Source organism: Vigna unguiculata, chromosome 3 (assembly GCF_004118075.2).
Source record: "Vigna unguiculata cultivar IT97K-499-35 chromosome 3, ASM411807v1, whole genome shotgun sequence".
Taxonomy (NCBI): domain Eukaryota; kingdom Viridiplantae; phylum Streptophyta; class Magnoliopsida; order Fabales; family Fabaceae; genus Vigna; species Vigna unguiculata.
The window spans coordinates 39,887,054-39,906,985 of record NC_040281.1 but is presented as its reverse complement, the minus strand read 5'-3'; the positions used below and the strand labels follow the sequence as shown (position 1 = coordinate 39,906,985).

At 34.2% G+C, this 19,932-nt stretch overlaps 1 protein-coding gene across 5 annotated transcripts; it reads right to left on the bottom strand.

Moving 5' to 3' along the window:
• Positions 1 to 1,290: 1,290 nt before the first annotated feature.
• On the bottom strand, positions 1,291 to 9,758 carry LOC114178016 (transcription factor SRM1-like). Of its 5 annotated transcripts, none has more exons than XM_028063679.1 (4): positions 9,510 to 9,735; positions 9,027 to 9,223; positions 6,993 to 7,747; positions 1,291 to 2,277 (listed from the first exon to the last, which is right to left on the bottom strand). In XM_028063679.1, the coding sequence occupies exons 3-4, from the start codon at positions 7,376 to 7,378 to the stop codon at positions 1,779 to 1,781; spliced, it is 885 nt and encodes a 294-aa protein (XP_027919480.1). In that variant the 5' UTR covers positions 7,379 to 7,747; positions 9,027 to 9,223; positions 9,510 to 9,735; the 3' UTR covers positions 1,291 to 1,778. The 5 variants fall into 5 exon arrangements, with proteins under 5 accessions (XP_027919480.1, XP_027919479.1, XP_027919482.1 ...); XM_028063678.1 differs by having other exon boundaries at positions 9,027 to 9,204; XM_028063681.1 differs by having other exon boundaries at positions 9,097 to 9,204.
• Between the last annotated feature and the right edge of the window lie 10,174 nt (positions 9,759 to 19,932).

Here is a 19,932-nt window from a genome sequence, read left to right as displayed (position 1 = left end):
AAAGATTTAGAGGGAATCTAAAAATACTTGTAAATGAGAAGTGGCTAAAAAAACCTAGTTTACAATTAAATGGATTAATGAAACCTACTTTAACGGATATCAATGAACTTTTTTTCATTGAACAACGTTTGACTTATTTGCAAATAAAATACTATTTTCTAAATATACGATCAAATCCCTTTTAATATATTTTAATTATATTTCCCAGTTTTAATTTCACTACAATAATTAAAGTGGAACCTAAAGTAATCCTTGAAGAAAATGTTTGAATTAAAACTTGTATGGTTGAAAATATTGAATCTAGAATCTATGAAATAAAAAAGTATATATTTACTTGGAGAAATAAAAATATTTTACATGAAAAATTATATATATATATATATATATATATATATATATATATATATATTCATAATTAGTACAATGTAAAAAGTGATAATAATTGATTTAGAGAATAATTAGATTATTGTGATTAATTTTTTAATAGTTAAACATAATGATGAGTAACAAATAAATATAAGTTCAAATCTTTGAATTATATTTATTTTAATTATATTCTTCAGTTTTAATCTCATTACAACAATTAAAGTAAAGTGAAACCTGAAGTCATTGTTGAAGAAAATGTTTGAATTAACACTTAGCATGGTTTAAAATATTGAATCTAGAATCTATGAAGTTAATACATATATTTGTGTGTGTTAATATTAGTATGGCTCTTTCTTCATGAAAACCAGACATTACTTTATAGTGATTGAATATGACCTCTTCCTCTACTTCAAATAATTGAAGGGACAGCTGAGTCTTGTAACACCCAAAGAAGTTGGAAGCCAGATGAAGTGGTCCTATAAGTAGGAGAAAGCTACCCAAGATGTTTCTGACCCATCACCAAAGAATTTTAATTGTTAAACGCATAAAGGTTAAAGGGAAGAATTGGATTATGAAACAATGTATGTGCCATGTCCCATTCCATAAAAAAGGTTGGTTAAGTTGTGAGACACATGGTCCTGTCTTTAGTGCTCTGTCGCTTTATAACAAAATTGCCCTCTTTGTAGATTTTCCACTTCATATGGAACATTATGTGCCAATTATTTGCTTTCTTATGTATGTTATTGTAAATGTTTTAAAACATTATCCACCAAGGCTTTCAACATGCTTATTGGAAGTGTTTGCTTACCAGTAAAGAATTTCGTTTGTGATGTTAGACTTTAGTAGACATAATTAATACAACTAATCTTTTTGTACATCTACACTTAAATGTTGTAATGGGACTAACCTGCTAACAAGTGAAGGTAGATGGGAAATTTAGATCCTACTGAAAATCAGAAACCAAGTCAAAATACAACAGAAACAATTCAAAGACACAGAGCCTTTCTCTACAGCATGGACCACTTTATATGACTAACTAAAACTATTTCAATGTCTCCAAAACAACCTTGCTTTCATGCTGTCGTGTGTCAATGCTGCCAGATATTCCATCCAGGGCAACCGATGCAGATACATTCAAATGCTTCTATCTAAGTATCGCTTATTTGAAATAATTGATGGGACATATAAAACTCTCACATAAGCAACTTGTGGAATAGGAAAAGAATTAGGACATACTTGGATAAACTTCTTCATGAACACTTCTAGACAAAGAAAATAGTATTTCATTTTCCCTTCTCATTTTTTCCTCCTAGAGCTACTTAAAGGAGAGATTTATCCAAACAAATCCTTACATTATGTTCAGAAGCCATCTTCTGTGTCCTTTTTTGTACATTAGACCTCTGAACAGAACTTCATCTATGAGCAGATGTGTGTGGCATGGGGTATGGCACAGGACCCAGGTTCATTGGGGCTCCAGGAACAACTGTCCCAGGAACCGGGGCACCGAGACCGTATGCCATGTGTGCCGGGGCAGGAAGGTTCACTGGGGTGCCAACTGCAGATACAAGGGGTCCTCCTATAGGTTGTCCTATGGTAGGAGCAGCATATATTCCTACACTTGGGGTAGCACTTGGGGTTGGAGGGGCTGGTTTCGTTGATTTTCCAGAGTGTGCTGCAGAACCATTTGTTTGGCCAGTGATTGGTCCTTGAGGTGCTGAAACATCTCCATTGTTCACACTGGTGATATCATGTATGCTGGATCGCCTTCTATCCTTGTTCATCGAGTTCAAACGAATGAAGTACTTTTGGGCATGGCTTGCAACTTGTGTAGGTGTTCTTGTCACTACAAAGTTCCTTGATATGCTTCGCCAGTCACCTTTTCCATATTTTTCCAAGCCTAGAAGAAATAACCTGTTCAAGCGAATCAATGTGTAATTATTAAAAACGAAAATTTTGACTGGAAGCATGTCAAGATACCAGAAGTGAAAGTACCAATGTAATGCACAATTGTCACATCTACATGCAACCAGATCCTTAGTTTTTAACTTCCAACAGAAGAAAAACCATATAACGATCAAGGATTTATCTAGTTCAAGATAGCCTCATTCCCTATACATGGACTAAAATTAACACTTTGCTTTGAAAATTATGACAGGCACTGGTACCATAAGCTCCAGCTTTAGTAGCTCTATGGTTATATGGTATTGACAGTCATATGATTCATCTTTATGATTAATAATTACTGAAAGTCATATAGACATGGCTAAACATCAAATTGAAAGCAAGAAAGATTCTATACATGTAGTGATAATTACACTTTATGCTCAGTTAACTTTGTTCTTAGATTAGAAATATAAGAAACCGAAACGTAATAAGAGAGAATATATCAGACATGAGAGAAAAATCAGAATGATAGTTATTAAAATTGAAATTTGAGTTAACAGGTGGGATCTCAAAAAAGGGGTACTGGTCTCCCAGATTTTTGTCTTGGTTGTCACTCTATAGGAGATAATGTTTCTCATTGTTGACATAATAGAATCAATTCAGGAAAACTGGTATGAATGAGGTAGAAGATTTGGTAGATGATCTTCGTGAAGAGTGGAACTCAGATGACAACTTCACAAGTGGATAATATGGATCTGAATAATAGAATTTTAGTTAGCAAAGAAACTGGTACAACAATAAGGATTTGAGAAGAAGAGCAGCAGGATTATATTACACAACAGATACAATAGCAGTGTTAAGGGTTCTGAGACCACACACCCCTTATGCAAAGAAGATAAGGATTGTGCTGAAACCAACATGACAACAGTTGTACAAAACGATATTCAATTGATCGATCAATCTTGGGTTGATCAATCTGAATAGGAGGAAGAAATTCAAGATGTAGTCAAAAAGCAAAATCAAAAAGAAGAAGCAAAATCTTCAAGTTTACAAGCCTCGGACTTGATCTAGGGCTGTTACTTCCTTAAAATCACCTTGACAAGTGGCAGAAGCACAATTTGGTGCCTATGTTCCATGAATATCTATCAATATGTTCTTATGAAGTTAAAGAAGGTGTGGACATTTTTTGTTGTAAATAGTTTATTACTAGAATAAAAATATCCTTAATATCTCTGTAGTGATGAGGAGAAAATATCTTTAAAATATTCCTATTGATTTCTTTAAAATCAGAAACATGTGCAAGTTCTCATATATCCCTTCATCATAGAAGACTTGAACATCCTTCATCCAACCTTATCAAATACTTCTTCATTTGTTTGCCAAAGTTGAGTATAGTTGTTCATGGGAAATAAGGGACCAACCACTAGAATGACTATGAATACATGAAGATTGGGCTTCTACTGACACCTTTGTCGGCCCAAAACACTCTTTACATGGGCCATCTCTGGTGGATTATAAATTTGTAGAATAGCAATAAGGCTATTGCTTTCTACACCCTATCATTCGGGATTTCATTTTCCGGAACATATTAAAACAGATATGGATTTTCTTTTTTCCGGAAGGCAATCACCTCTCTCATTATGGAAAAAAATTTCCAGAAGCTTTTTGATTGGGTGGAGAAGCTTTCGCCTAAGAATAATTGGAATCATAATTGGCAAAGTCAAAAATATTTAAGCTTGCAATTGGTAAGTAGTCTAAGATATTTGGGATTGTACTTGGTCCGAATAGAAATGTTTCTTCTTACACCCCATCAACCGGATTTTACTTTCCGGAACATACTAGACCAATCCCGGAAATATCTTTCCTGAAGACACTCATCCATCCCTTAATCCAGATCAAAATTTCCGAAAGCCTAGATGGGTGCAGAAAGAAACACCCGCCAAATAGACTAGGTTATTTGACCTTGTATTTGGACCTCATAGTCTAGGGTTGCCCTGCATGGACTTGTAAATAAATATTGGGGTTTTGGTAGGGTTTAAATTGGGTTCATCCAAGCCAAGAAACCCTAGGAACAAATGCCCCTTCTTCATATGCTGACACCTGACAGCTTAGTGAACTCGGAACTCCCTCTTTGTTGGAGTAGGTTCCTCTCCAAGATTCGAACTTAAGACATTAGATTCTTTGCAAGGCTATAATACTATTATTACGAAAAGGTTAACCTATTCGGACAAGATACAAAATCCCTTAACATCAAGGTACAATCACAAGGCGCACCATATGTAGTGAAGTGAAAAAAGTCAGAAAAACTACTCCAACAAGACATAGCCATACATGGTAGAATTTGTAACCAACTTGAGCAAGATAAGTGGATTGTTTTATTTTATCAAGAAATTGAGCTGGTGAAACAAATTAAATGACGTTTACATCATGGCAAATTCATCTCTGTACATGAACGTTTCGACAAAGACTATCCAACAGCTATATCTTCGAGGGTGCCTATATATATACATTGAAGAAGAGTCTTTGATAGACATAAATCATGTAGAAACATTCATTTTATGCATAAACCATACAAATTTTCTCTAATATATATCCTAGGAGTGTCTCCAATATGTTGTTTTACTTTCTTTTATAAAGATTTATTGATTGATAGGACTAAACTTAAATATGGGTTCAACATGACTATATTTTCCTTTGTATCCGTAAAGCTACATAGTTTATAGTAGACAATTATCTACAGTCAAGACTTCTTTTGAAGACAATGTTTGGGAAAGAATATACTCTACTTTTTGCTATATTAACAGTGTTTCTGTAACCATCATCTTCTGATATAACTATTATACATTCTTGAAGATTTTTTAGAAAAAATCATTTTAACATATCTAAGTCATTTGTATCTAGAACTTCTAAAACATTATCAATATGATATCCAGGTCTTATTGTGTCATATTCATAAGTTCTGACTTTGACTATAAAAGTAAACTGTCATGTAGATTACAAGTATGACTAAAGGAGAAAAATTTATAACACAAGTCCCGTTCACAAGCTGTGTCCATGATTTCAAAATGTAAAGGGATAAAAGGTATTTAAAAGAAGAAAACAAAAACAGGGAACCCACAACTTCTATCACCAAAAGACACAAATTTGAAAAATGAAATAACTGATTAACTTGTGGGGACCCAAAATCAGAAGTTTAACTATTTCATTATATATTGTATCTTTAGTAAGTCCACAACTTAAGACAACTGTTAGTATGGACGGACTACATTCTAGTTCTACTTTGGAATAAGCAGCACAAGTGTGCTTCTGATACATAAATTTGATTAGCTTAACCATCAAACAACCAAGATGCTGATTCTATAGCAGCATCATGTTACCGCTATTAACTTAGTTTGCTTCACACCAGACGGTATTAAACTACATCAGATATAAATTCAAAACAAATGAAGGAGAAATGAATATTTTTTAACTGCAGAATGGCCTTTCCAAAGGGAAGTCACCTCAAGTAATCTAGAGTATCATTGACAACAGTGACTTACATCATCAACCCGAAGGCATGTTCGCAACTGAAGAAGTCACCACATGGCCAACTTCACTTTTGGGGCATGGTTTTTTGGCTCAGGCAAGAGACTGTTTTAGTCTATTAACAATACTGCATTATACTTAAATATTTTCATTTCAAAAGTCCATAACTTCACCAAAAACTCTATGATTAACTGATAATCTAAACGGTTCTTCTCATTGCGTATTCTCTCATGTACACATCCCAAACTATCATCACGCATGTCACTTGCAAATTAGGTACTATTATTGCACCAATGAAGCATCAATACAATAAAAAATAAGTAAAATTTCAACTTAATATTCATGCCAAGCAATAGCTGAACTATGATTTTGACTTGCTCTTCCTCTAAACAGAAATGTAATCTGAATATATCTTGTCACCATCTCCAGATTATAAAAACCAATGCAGTTAACATAAAATTTGGTTCTTGAAAGTAGCAGCTTGTGATAGTTTATTTATTTATTTTCGGGAAGAGCATGCCTATTGAATTCCATCCATCAAATGACAAACTCTCAAAAACCAATGGAACACAGGTGCCCCTTCTAGGGAATAAAAGTATGTATTAACACAACAATATGTGTAAAACGATCTCAGTTTTAAGATCCCATAACCCAGATACTGAAGTTAACATAATCACTTGTTGCTAGCCCCCACAGCATTAACCTAGATGAAAAACAACTAGACGAGCATTTTTTTGGAAATCATGGAGCATGACAACAAAAGAAGTAACAAGTAAGCTTCCTGTCAGAATAGTGTCTCTTCCACAGTACGATCAAAGTGATATTTCTGGAAGAATCAAAGCCAAAATACTGTTTATAAACACAAACCAGTGGTGCAATCCACACAGATGACTAAAACAATCAAGGAGGAAGTATGGTTTAGTAAGATATTCTTGTTAAACAATTAGTATTAATAAGTCATGACATTTTAGACTGAATGGAAATAAGCTGACAAAGATCAGAACAAATAACTGGTTAACGCACACAAGGATCACTGACTATATAATCAGATTCAAGTTCTAAGTACTTAAAAAGCATATGGTTAAAAAAGAACAAACTTGATACAACAAATTCAAACAACGTCAAAATTAACAATAAGCAACCTGCCTAGTGCTGTTTACCATGTCTTATACTAGAATATATAGGTTTTCTGAATATTTAAGCAAAGAGAAACTAACCTGTGTTCATCCTCTGTCCATGCAATACCCTTTCGTCGTTCCTGATCTGATCTTGAAGCCTTATTTCCATGACTCGATTCATTGTTACTATTCCATGAACTGCCTCCCTTCTTGCCAGCTCCTTCATCACTAGCGTGGCTTGCTGAGCCCTCTGAAGGATAATTATAAGATGGCAAAGGTACGCAACCAGATTCAATCTGATTAACATCTTCAACCAAGAGCTCGTAGTGATGCTTAATCTCTTCCAAGGTTTTCCCTGGTACATCAGCCGCAATCTTCTCCCATCTGTCGGAAGCATCTTCAGGATGAATTGCCAAGGCATTTTCAAATGCTTTGTCCTGTTCTTTGCTCCACTCGGAGCTACTTCCGACTTCATCCGCAGTCATCTAGTCTTGTTTAAATCAACTATAGAGATTTGTTTCAAAAGGAGAGAAAGGTTTCTATATAACAGTTCAACAATCCACGTCAAACCCACACCTTAAACATCACAAACACACTGGTTTGTTTCATGGGAATAATGGATCTAGTTTATCTCTTTGAAGAAAACCTTACTATTACTTTGATCTTATGCTAAACTATTGCAGCAGATATGTTGCAATAAGTTCCAGTCCTGAAGTAGAATCAACAGAGACAGAAAATGCCACGAAGCAGAACAGATTTCAATACCAACTAAATCCCAAACGCTGAGGTATGTAAAATTTCAGTGGTGATTTTTGCTTCAGAATTGAAAAACTGGACTCTTGTGAATTGTTTACCTATTAATGAATGAAAAGGCAACAAAGTACAGTCAGAGCATGAGAAATATCTGATAATCATTAATACAAAAATGCAATACTTGGCATTTTAAGGGAAGTGAAAATATGGACATTGATGTGAAGTTAGTCAATGAGATGGTAATTAATTAGGGCTCTGGATTTCAAATACACGAAAGAGACATTTCATAAAGAAACAAAGTAGAAAAACCGAGAAGTCCATAATTGATAACAAGGGCTTAAATTACTATATTCCATATGCAAAAAGGAAAAATAGATTATCCATATCTCTACTGATAAGAACAGTTTTAACAGCACAGGACCACAGAAATATATCTTTCCACCACCATAACTAAAACCTATAACAGTTGTAAATCTCACATTCACTGAACACATTCAACACCCTCATATTTTGTTTTTTATTCTTGCTATATCACTCTAAGTTTTAAGCCTACCCTAAAGACCAAATCAAGGTTCAGCCTGAATCATTAAGTGGTTGTCTGGATTACCGTTTCAGAGTCTTCAAACAAAAAGTCTCACTTTCCTATGCATTAAACCTAGAAGTAAGTCTTTTGTTCAATTGAGATTGAACTGAGTTTATTTTAATGTAAATGTTACACAAACACGCTCTAAGAATTCTAAAGTTGAAGTTTCAGAAAGACCAAAGGGTTATTTATGAGAACATTATAGTGATTGTCAAATGAGTTTAGGTCTTTACTTCCATTTTGGCCATCAATAAAACCATGGAAGAATCAGCTAAACAAATCCAATCTCAACATTTTTATCAAAAACCCTAGTAAGAACTCTGAACCCAATTCAACTTACCTCGGAAAAGTAAAATAAACGGCTGATGATTCCCTTCATTTGAGGTATAGCTATGCTTTTTTTTTTATCTGGGCTATAAAAGTGATTAGTAAGTAATCCCCTTAAAAACATAGTAGGCCAAAGGTACAACCAGCATTCCCAGGCTTCTGACACTCTAACTAACCAACCCAAGTCTGTCTTTCACACCATTTAACTGATTTAATTGACAGTCAAGTAAAAAGTTAAAAAACCTATTTCTGACAGTGAAGGGCTTGGTGTTCCTTGTTCCTTCAAAAGTTTGGTTAAAAAGAATATAAATTTCAAAACATTTCATTCTGATTTTAGAATTAATTTTAACCTATTTAAAGATAAAATGGAATTATTAATTATCCAACAAAGGCATATAAAGATAATCCAGATATTAAGGAAAAAAAAGGAGGAAATGATAAGAACCAGATTTAAGATAAAAAACCTTAACTGGGTAAGAATTTGTTAAGGGCAGAACTAGGAAATCATAAATGACATTGATGAGGGTTATCCTTAGATACCACAAAGAGATAGATGGGTCATAATTGGTCCCATCCCAACAACAGCTTTGCCACAAATAGGACAGCAGGGATTGAAAAAGCCAGAACCAAGTTGCAACCCACAGGAATCTGCAGGACGCATTAATATCTGACAGATGATTATACAACATGAAGAGAGAGAGAAAGAAAAGATTGAGGAATAAACCAAAAGGAAAGTTAGAGAGAGAAAAAGAACGAATTTTTTTGAACCCCTTTTGCTTTATTTTTCACATTCCAACAAAAATGAAAAATTGAAAATGATATCAAGTAGCAGAAGATCAGGTAATATAACAATCATAACATAGGATACGAGAGCATAAACAGCAGAAAAAGATTTAAATCTATTGCTACGAATTAGGGGAGTTTGTGAAAAATAATGAAAGCCAAGCTATTACCTTTTTCTTCCTTCTGGAGTGCTTGCTTCAATCTTTTTTATGCTAACTACCTACCTTCAGCTCACAGAGACTGTTGAACACAGAAAAGGGTCAAATAAAGCTGTATGGTCTATATATAGGTACTGAACTGGATCAGTATAATGCTTCTCTCTCATGATCCCTTTTTTTGGAGCTATGCACATTCTTTCTTTCTGTTTATCTTATCAGAACAGTAAATGCATACATTCCTATAAACTAATAATAAATGTGTGATGGTTTAAGAGAACTAATCATGAAGGATTGAATGTTATCTTTTAAACATATTATATTATTATTCATTATTAATGAAATTGAATAATAATCAATCAAAGGATGTTCCTTTTTTGGCTGTTTTGGATAAAGTCCTAGTTATTCACCAAAACCAGCCAAGTTGTAACACCTTGTGGAGAATCAATCATTGCCAACCACATCAGATGAAAGTCAAATTTTGCCGGCTAAAACGAAAGGCCGCAGAGACTGCACATGGTATGGGACATTCAATAATTATGTCTTTTTACATTCCTCAAGGCTGTAATTTATCATTTGAAAAATATGCTTGTAGCAAACGTGTAATTTTCTTATCTCATGGGCTAAAAATATTAATAGTTTTAAATAATACTGTGTGAATAATTTACACAATACTTAAAATACTTTTCCTGTACTTGGAATGAAGTGAAGAAAGAGACAATGGAAGAAATAATTTAAAATTGAATTGGAAAGAAAGTGAGAAGAAAGCAAAATATAGTCTTTTATATCAACAAGTTAACTTCTTTTCTTTTTCTCTTATAGAAACTGGTAGAGGGCTCAAAAGCGTCAAAGGAAGGGAAGGATATTTCAAGCTAATTTTGAGTTAATTCTTAGATTAGGAATGTTGTGTAACACTGGACTTTTCTTGAATTTTTTTGTAACTATTATTATGTTTGTACAAATAGAACCTATTATTTAGCATTTTATTTGTATTATATGCTGGTTGCTTATTAGATAGTTTTGTTGGATTATGGAACTAAATAGTTCAATAAGTTTATAGTATAAATATATATTCTTTTTACTTAAATAAAAACTTTGATTCATTTGTGATTAAAGATTTATGCCTTTGGTAAAAACTCTTCAATCACTGCACTTGGTTTTTATATTTGAATTTTTTTTAATTTGAAATGACTGAATTTTGGCAACTTAACAATTGTTTAGGGTTATGACTAATTTTTCACATTACACGTAGCTAATCTATCTTTTATTTTAAAATATATGCTATTTAAGTAAATTAAATTGTCTCATATGATTTAAGAGTTGAAACTAAAAATAATTTAAATATATATTTTTTCAGTTTGATTCATATAAAATAGTGTTTCATCCTATATGTAAGTCCCATTTTTTTCAGCTTAATAAGTGATTTGGGTCTGGCCTTTTCGTGGGTCCAAGGCCAGCCCATTAGGGGGACCCAATACCCCTTTCCAGCCTCTAACTCCTTTCATTTTGTCTCATTTCTAGAAATCAGCTCTCTCTTCCTCTCTTTTCTCCACCAAAGTGCCCTGCTAGGATTTTTAGCAAGCATTCTCTATGAGCTAAGTTACGAGTTCCTTCCAAGTAAGTAATCCCCTCAGTCTTTGTTTCACTTCGTCTTTTAGCTCAAAAGCTTTGGTTTCACCTAAGTCTTGACCTTGGTCTCATTTTTGTCCCCTTATACTTCTGTTTTCAGCTTCCTAAGCTGCTTGGTTACTGTTGCTCCTCTACTAAACATCCTATTCGTAGCTTTCAGCTTAAAAAGGTAAGGAAAGCTAGGTTCTTTTTCGCGTTTTTGAAATATGTGGTTTGTTTTCGTTTCTGTTTTATGGTTAAATGATTGGAAAATGTTAGTTTTGGTATATTTCTAAGTTAGGGGTTCAAAAATTCATGAAACTGTGATGTTTGACGACATTTCTCATATTCTGATGCGCCGCACAGTCGCTGGGCGAGTTCCCTGGCTCGTTGGGTGATTGTGTATTTTTCTGATATGCGCAGTTTTACTAAAATTGACTTTCCTGACTCATTAACCGTTGGATTGAGCTCAAATTTTGACATTTGGTTCATAACATGCTATTTTATGGTTTGACCGGTTGGATCGTCGATTAGATGTCTGTAGCTTGAGAAATGTGTTACGCATTACTGCATGGATTTTGGTTTTGTGATAATAAATTTTCTTAGAAATTTTGGTGTAAGAATTATGATTGTTTGTTGTGCTTGATTGTATGGAATTGTACGTACTTAAATGTTGGCACTCATTTATTTGGGATGAATACTATTTTGTGATATATGTATGTCTTGGTATGCATTTATAAAGTATGAGATTAAATGAAATCTTGTTATGTTGAGTATGAAATGGAAAACATGACTTGTTTGATTGGTGGTGGATTGGCATGAGACTTGAATGATTGAGAAGGCATGTGAAAATTGTTGGTAAAAGAGTTTCAAGGGAAACTCTTGGTGATGGTGGTTAGTGTATACCTTGATATAGGAGATGTCTAGATAAAGGAATGTATCTTGAACTCTAATAATCGTTCACGCTCACATAGAGCAGAACGATTTATGTGGTGAGAGTGACAGGAGGTCCTAGTCTTGGGACATATTGGGCCCAAGACATTAGAGGATTAACCCTGTGTGTGGTTGGGTGATAACCCCTTACGTCTAGACTCTATAGAGTTTAGAAGCCAACACAGGCGCATACTTCCTTTAGAATTCTATATCAAGAGTATGATCCGGATATTGAGTTAGAAAGTCTTTTAATTGTTTGTTTTCATATGTTTTGCGTGTTTGTTGCTTTGCTTATCTATAACCTGCTTTATAATTTGTTTGCTCAATAACATGTTAAATATTTTACTCTAGCTTACCCTTTCTCTTTGTGTCTGTTCTCTTCTTTGGCTTTTCCCTTTTGCGATGATCACCAAATCCTTTGTGTGAACAGATGTGGAGACTCTTGGTGATCGTGATGTTGGCGGGGAGGCTGCGATGTAGTTAGGCTTCCTATATCCTTTATTGCTCATTGTTGAGCATTTCTTCTTGTGTAGTTTTATTTTGTAGTTTCTTACTCTTTGGGCAAATTTCCAGTTTAATCTAATATGTGTTTGGATTCTTCTCATGGCATTATGTTTGTGTCTTTGAGCTTCCATTCCAGTATAATTTGGGATAACTATAAAAGGTTATTCTAATATACTTTACATCGGTGCTCTATGTTATACTATAAACATGAGGCGTTCTATAAATTAGAATTATTCTACTAAATGAGGATGTTACATTTATGGTATCAGAGCAGTTCGTCCTTAAAATGACCTGAGGGTCATGGGTTTGTGATGTCTTGTAGGCTTAAGTATTCAAGTTTATTCGAGCTTGTTTGTGGAACTAAAAGCATCAAGAACAGAAAACGTCCTGATAAAGTTATGAGGGTGCACACTCATGATTATATCCAAGATAATTTTTCCTTTCTTAAAAGGCTTGGGAAGAAGGGAATTAGAATTATCATTTGAATTTTGTCTTTTATACTTTTTTTTGTCATGTTTGTGCCTCTATTGTTTGTGTCTGGTGTCTGTGATGGGAGAGGAATGCAGATTCAAGGTCAAGCTTGACCTGTTTACCTTTTTAACGGTTGAGTAAGGCCCTTGGGATAATCTTTTGCTTCAAAGATATGAAGTGGTGGTAGGTGGTGTATCGGTGGATGAGGAAAGCTAAGTTTTAGTTTATGGGCTGAGAAGTGAAGTTGGTGTTCAGTAGTAACACTTTGGACTAAGGAAGCTGCAAGGACAGATTCTGAGATCGTATACCACAAGTTTAACAAGAGGAGTTGAGTTTAGGGGCGAGAATTAGAGAAGATATCGGCGTGTGTTCATGTAGTAAGGTTTGAGAAATCAACTTGATTTTTTTTACATCTCGATAATGTTTAAGTTCAAAGGTGGAAGTTGTTGAAAGCTTGAGGTTAAAGCTAAGGAAGCTAAAGATCATGAGGTTTATAAGGATGGCAAACCCTCTGATGGGAGGTTAAGTTGAGGCAGAATTTGGAAGAATAATAAAGCAAGAATAGAAAGTATATTCTAAGTAAGGTGGCTCACATGTGAGATAGGTTTGACCTTGGATATAAGACGAAAGATTTCGCATACCAGAAGGAGAGGCACGTCTTTAAGGGTTATTCTTGTATGGAAGAACAACCAATGATGTCAGAGCATAATGATGGAGGAGATGAAAAGAAGAGTTTTGAGTTGTTGACAAAGTGTCAACGATGGGTGATGTTAAGGTGATTAGCATGAATAATCTCATTCAAAAATACAAGTTACAAAAGTGATGCTTGGACTGATAGTCGGTTTTTCTTGGGGTCGTATACCTCTTGGTGTCGCCAATATAGTGAATGAGTCATGGTTATATGCAAGAGAGAGTAAGAATTAAGATGGTGGTTTCACAACAGTTATAGTCAAGTGAAGATTGCTCAAGTATGTGGTTTATCCTATGGTGATCAAAGGACTCAAATTCAAAGTTGATTTGAATTGTTCTCTTAGTAAGGTTGGGATATAATATCAAGGATAAATTAGTTGTTTTTCCAAGTCTCATTCCTATGGGATGTGATACCCAACAAAGTGATGTTCTTTGGTTCAAGGAGATAGGTCATTGGTTGTGTATCAAGTGAGGGACAAGTTGAAGGGTGGAGGCAGAATGTCATGTGAATCAAAATTATCTGATAAAGACAAGCGAATAATAGACGGAAAGGATCTTAGTGGTAGAAGAGTTTATAGACGTATTCTAAAGTAGATATTAGAATTTCTGCTTTGGAGTGGTGAAGTTCACTTATGCATTAGTGACTAAGGTAGAACTTGTGCTAATAATTCCTAATTGGATGATTTACACTGGGAGTGTGAAGTAAGAGAACCAAGTGAAAGCGTTGTTGGAGACATAATGGTATAGACTTAATATAATCCCTGAAATGACAGCAAGTTTAGCGGATCTTTAAAGAGAAGTTACGATGTGTCAAACCATTCAAGAAGAGTATTGACTAAGGTTGGAATGGCTAGTAGGACATACAATTTTAAAAAGGGTGGATACAATGTTGAGAAAAAGTAATGCTAAGGCTATAAAAAGGAGACTTTTAAAGAGTTTTGCAAGTTCTATAGAGTTTTTGGACGAAGGTTTCTCAATGATAATTGCTTTCTTATCATGGCAGACAGGAAAGAATAATCATTTTAAGTAAACAAATAAGTGACTTTGTGTATGGATCAGAGTAGCGCAACGGAATGGTGGCAAGCGATGCTTATGAATAGTAAGAGGTGCGTGAAAAGAACTATCTTACTCATGACCTAGTGGTCGCACAATAACTAGTTCTTTAAAAACAACAAATGTGTATGAGTTAAAAGTGTTCAATGAACATTCAGAGTTGGAAGTGTGGAGTTGCATAGAGGAAGTTGGACAAGAGAAATAGAAGACCGTTGAGTTATGGTTTCAAGTTAAGGTGGCAACCTAGAAATGAGGAAGTAAGAGTAGATGTTGCGCTAGAGAAGAGAATTCAAGATCTTAGCTTGACGAGGTAAGGGTAAGAGTTAGCGGAGAAGTTTAAGTGTTAGAGTTGGGAAGAGAAGATTTGAGGAGATTTCATTGGTCTAGTCACCTAACTAGAACTAGTGAGTTTCTAAAAAAGGTTGGGAAAAAGGATGAATCGGACAATCCTAGTTTGAGATGTATCAAAGGATTGCTAGGTACTGGTTAAACTTGTGATTTCAAGTTATGAAAAGATGTGGTCCTAAGGACACGTGGGAGAGATAACTACAAGTTAGTGGATTAGAAATGAAGATGGAGTGCTAGAATGAGTTTGGGAGCCGCGATAATTGGAATTTAGAAGTGGGGGAGCATTGTTATGGGCTTTGTTATCCAGTGGCCCAAATTAGTAAAGGAAGCATGATGTATGTGGATAACTGTGAATAAAGGTGACCAATGGTGTTGATGTTTGGCAGTAAGCCAGGTATAGCATGTGATTAAGTCGGTTGGATGGTACTTCAAGGTAGCAATAAGGTGGTGTGAATTGACAACTAACATGTTTTAATTCGAGACCTAAGTTTATGAGACTTTGGTAAAAACCTACAAAAGGTAATATAGAGCATATGGAAAAGTGAGTCAGTATATCAAATACAAATTGGTTGGTGGGACATAAAGGATCCTTCAAGCTTTAGGTTTGAAGTTGAGAAGTTTCTTTGGGAGCAGTGGCTCAACCAAACTACATTATTTAACACCATATCACATAGCAGAGAGGTAATAATTCCAATTAGTTATCGTGTGGAGGTCGATCAGTCTTGTCAAGGTCATCTAGGATTGGAGGACGGGTGACTCTACATGGGAGTTAGAGGAGGACATGAGGAAGTCATATAATTTTCGAGGTCAAAAATTTTTGTTGTTGGGAAGATTGTAAGCCCCATTTTTTTTCAGCTTAATAAGTGATTTGGGCCTGGACTTTTCGTGGGCCAAAGGCTAGCCAATTAGGGGGACCCAATACCCCTTTCCAGCCCCTAACCCCTTTCATTCTATCTCATTTCCAGAAATCAGCTCTCTCCCCCTCTCTTTTCTCCACCAAAGTGCTCTGCTAGGATTTTTAGCAAGCATTCTCTATGGGCTAAGTTACGAGTTCCTTCCAAGTAAGTAATCCCCTCAGTCTTTGTTTCACTTCGTCTTTTAGCTCATAAGCTTTGGTTTCACCTAAGTCTTGACCTTGGTCTTATTTTTGTCCCCTTATACTTCTGTTTTCAGCTTCCTAAGCTGCTTGGTCACTGTTGCTCCTCTACTAAACATCCTATTCGTAGCTTTCAGTTTAAAAAGGTAAGGGAAGCTAGGTTCTTTTTCGCGTTTTTGAAATATGTGGTTTGTTTTCGTTTCTGTTTTATGGTTAAATGATTAGAAAATGTTATTTTTGGTATATTTCTGAGTTAGGGGTTCAAATATTCATGAAACTGTGATGTTTGACATCATTTCTCATATTCTGATATGTCGCACAGTCACTGGGCGAGTTCCTTGGCTCACTGGGCGACTGTGTATTTTTCTGATATGCGCACTTTTAGTAAAATTGACTTTCTTGACTCATTAACTGTTGGATTGAGCTCAAATTTTGACATTTGGTTCATAACATGCTATTTTATGGTTTGACTGGTTGGATCGTCGATTAGATGTCTGTAGCTTGAGAAATGTGTTACGCATTACTGCAGGGATTTTGGTTTTGTGATAATAAATTTTCTTAGGAATTTTGGTGTAAGAACTATGGTTGTGTGTTGTGCTTGATTGTATGGAATTGGAGGTACTTAAATGTTGGCACTCATTTATTTGGGATGAATACTATTTTGTGATATTTGTATGTCTTGGTATGCATTTATAAAGTATGAGATTAAATGAAATCTTGTTATGTTGAGTATGAAATGAAAAATATGACTTGTTTGATTGGTGGTGGATTGGCATGAGACTTGAATGATTGAGATGACATGTGAAAATAGTTGGTAAAAGAGTTTCAAGGGAAACTCTTGGTGATGGTGGTTAGTGTATACCTTGATATAGGAGATGTCTAGATAAAGGAATGTATCTTGAACTCTAATAATCGTTCACGCTCACATAGAGCAGAACGATTTATGTGATGAGAGTGACAGGAGGTCCTAGTCTTGGGACATATTGGGCCCAAGACATTAGAGGATTAACCATGTGTGTGGTTAGGTGATAACCCCTTGCGTCTAGACTCTACAGAGTTTAGAAGCCAACACAGGCGCATACTTCCTTTAAAATTCTATATCAAGAGTATGATCCGGATATTGAGTTAGAAAGTCTTTTAATTGTTTGCTTTCATATGTTTTGCGTGCTTGTTGCTTTTCTTGTCTATAACCTGCTTTATAATTTGTTTGCTCAATAACATGTTAAATATTTTACTCTGGCTTACCCTTTCTCTTTGTGTCTGTTCTCTTCTTTGGCTTTTTCCTTTTGCGATGATCACCAAATCCTTTGTGTGAACAGATGTGGAGACTCTTGGTGATCGTGATGTTGGCGGGGAGGCTGCGATGTAGTTAGGCTTCCTTGATCCTTTATTGCTCATTGTTGAGCATTTCTTCTTGTGTAGTTTTATTTTGTAGTTTCTTACTCTTTGAGCAAATTTCCAGTTTAATCTAATATGTGTTTGGATTCTTCTTATGACATTATGTTTGTGTCTTTGAGCTTCCATTCCAGTATAATTTGGGATAACTGTAAAAGGTTAATTCTAATATACTCTACGTCGGTGCTCTATGTTATACTATAAACATGAGGCGTTCTATAAATTAGAATTATTCTACTAAATTGAGATGTTACACTATATAATTGTGCATTCAAATCTATGTGTGCAATAAGATGTATCTATGCCATATTTTTTTTTATAATGTGTCTTTAGATTTTATTCGTTTCGAGTTATTTTTCTCTGTTTATTGTTGAATTTAGTCTTTCTATTTATGCTTTAATTTTGGTCCTCTCTAAATTGAATTGAATTGTTCTTGTAATTACTAATCCAAATTGAGTCAGGTTGTTGAAGTTCATGAGATTTCTAATGTTTTTTTTACTTTTGTAATACTTGTTTGCTCCTATAAAATTATTTAAAAACGTTTGAGTGTTTTTGTAAATATTAAAATGTTTAAGGAGTTGTTACCGATATAAAATACTAAAAGGAGAAAAATACTGGGCAAAAGTAGAAAAGAAGAGAATATAAAGGCTACAATACATTATACATATATGAAAAGTTTAGAGGTCAAAGTGTAAAAAGCTTAAAATATAATAACAAGTTAGGGCTTAAATATGTTTCTTCTCTATAATAAATTGTTAGATTTTATTTTTAATTTTTTCTTTCTTAATAAATTTTATATTCTGTTTTTTATATCTAAAAATTTAGATGGTATTTTGAACAATAAAATAAAATTATATGAATGGCCCTTTTAGAAACTAATAATAAAATAAAATGATTATTATAGGACGAAAAGGTTCAAACAATTTAGGGGAAAAATTGTAAAATATGATCATTTTATTAAAGATAAAAAGCAAATTTAACCCAAAAAAGTTAAAGTTGATTAAAAAAATGAAAATCATTTGCCTTTGATCTTGTTATACTTGTCTCTTGTAGTTTTTGTCTTTCCTTCCTTGACATTTTTTAATTTAATAAATTTCATATATTTTAACTTATTTTTTATCTTTCAAAAATTTTAGTTTTTAAAATTTTTTTTATCAAACTCTTTAATATTTATTGGTTGATTATTATTTTTATCTGTAAACTATACTCTAATTTTAGTTTTAATCTCTATTTCAAAATTTGATCTGGTTCCTTATATTTAAAAAATATATTATTTACCTAATGTGATGTTTACGCATATTTTTATGTGTCAAACAGGATAACCATCATTTTTTAACACATGATACTATTTTTAATTGAACTTTTATAGATGTGTTCAAGACAAAAATTCAATATCACAAATTTCCATCTCCACCTCCCATCACTACCATACACCACACTCCACCGCCAACCCTTATACCACCACCACCTTCATCTTCCACCATTCACACAATTATCACAAAAACACATAGCACCAATTATCATATTCACCTTCATTTATACACTTCACGCATACAGCGAAAACATTTCCAACGTTCCAAACACCTCCATTCATCCTCCAAGCCACTCCACCTTCACTCTCCAAATTCTGAAAACACCACAACTCTTCCTTTTCAACCTCTCAATCAACCCATTTTCATCATCCAATTTCTTTATTACAATCACCATCAACACGCCCAACACTCATTCCATCTTCCCCAATTCATATGCCAAACGCCACACACACAAATTAACCCATCACACATATGAAACACACATCCTACATGCATCTTATTCATCACTTCCAATCTCAATAGAAAACATAGTAAATGCCAACATAGAAGCACTCAATTGTTAGAAATTTTATTTTTAGTGTGGGCTATGCATATTATTTATACTACTTATTTACATTTAGTTGGACTGAATAGAACTAATCTAATTTTAACAGGTCTTTAGACTACCAGTGGTGAAACTGATATGGGCTTAAATAAGTGGAAACAAATTTTGGCCCGTAAGGGGTTAATGGAGACGCTAACCGGATTAAAATCAAAAGGATGATCATGATATGCCAAATTAGAAACATATGTCTCTTTTTCTCCTCAAAAGAATATCAAGTCCTATTAAGGAATTTAGTAATTTGGCTGAGGAAGATCATTGCACCAAAAGACTATTTCGGTACAACCTTTAGTTAATACCAATCTCAACAAAAAACAAAATACATGTCAACAGAGAAGCACTCAATTGTTAGAAATTTTATTTTTTAATGTGGGCTATACATATTATTTAAAGCATTTATATTAGTTATTTACATCTAGTTAGGCT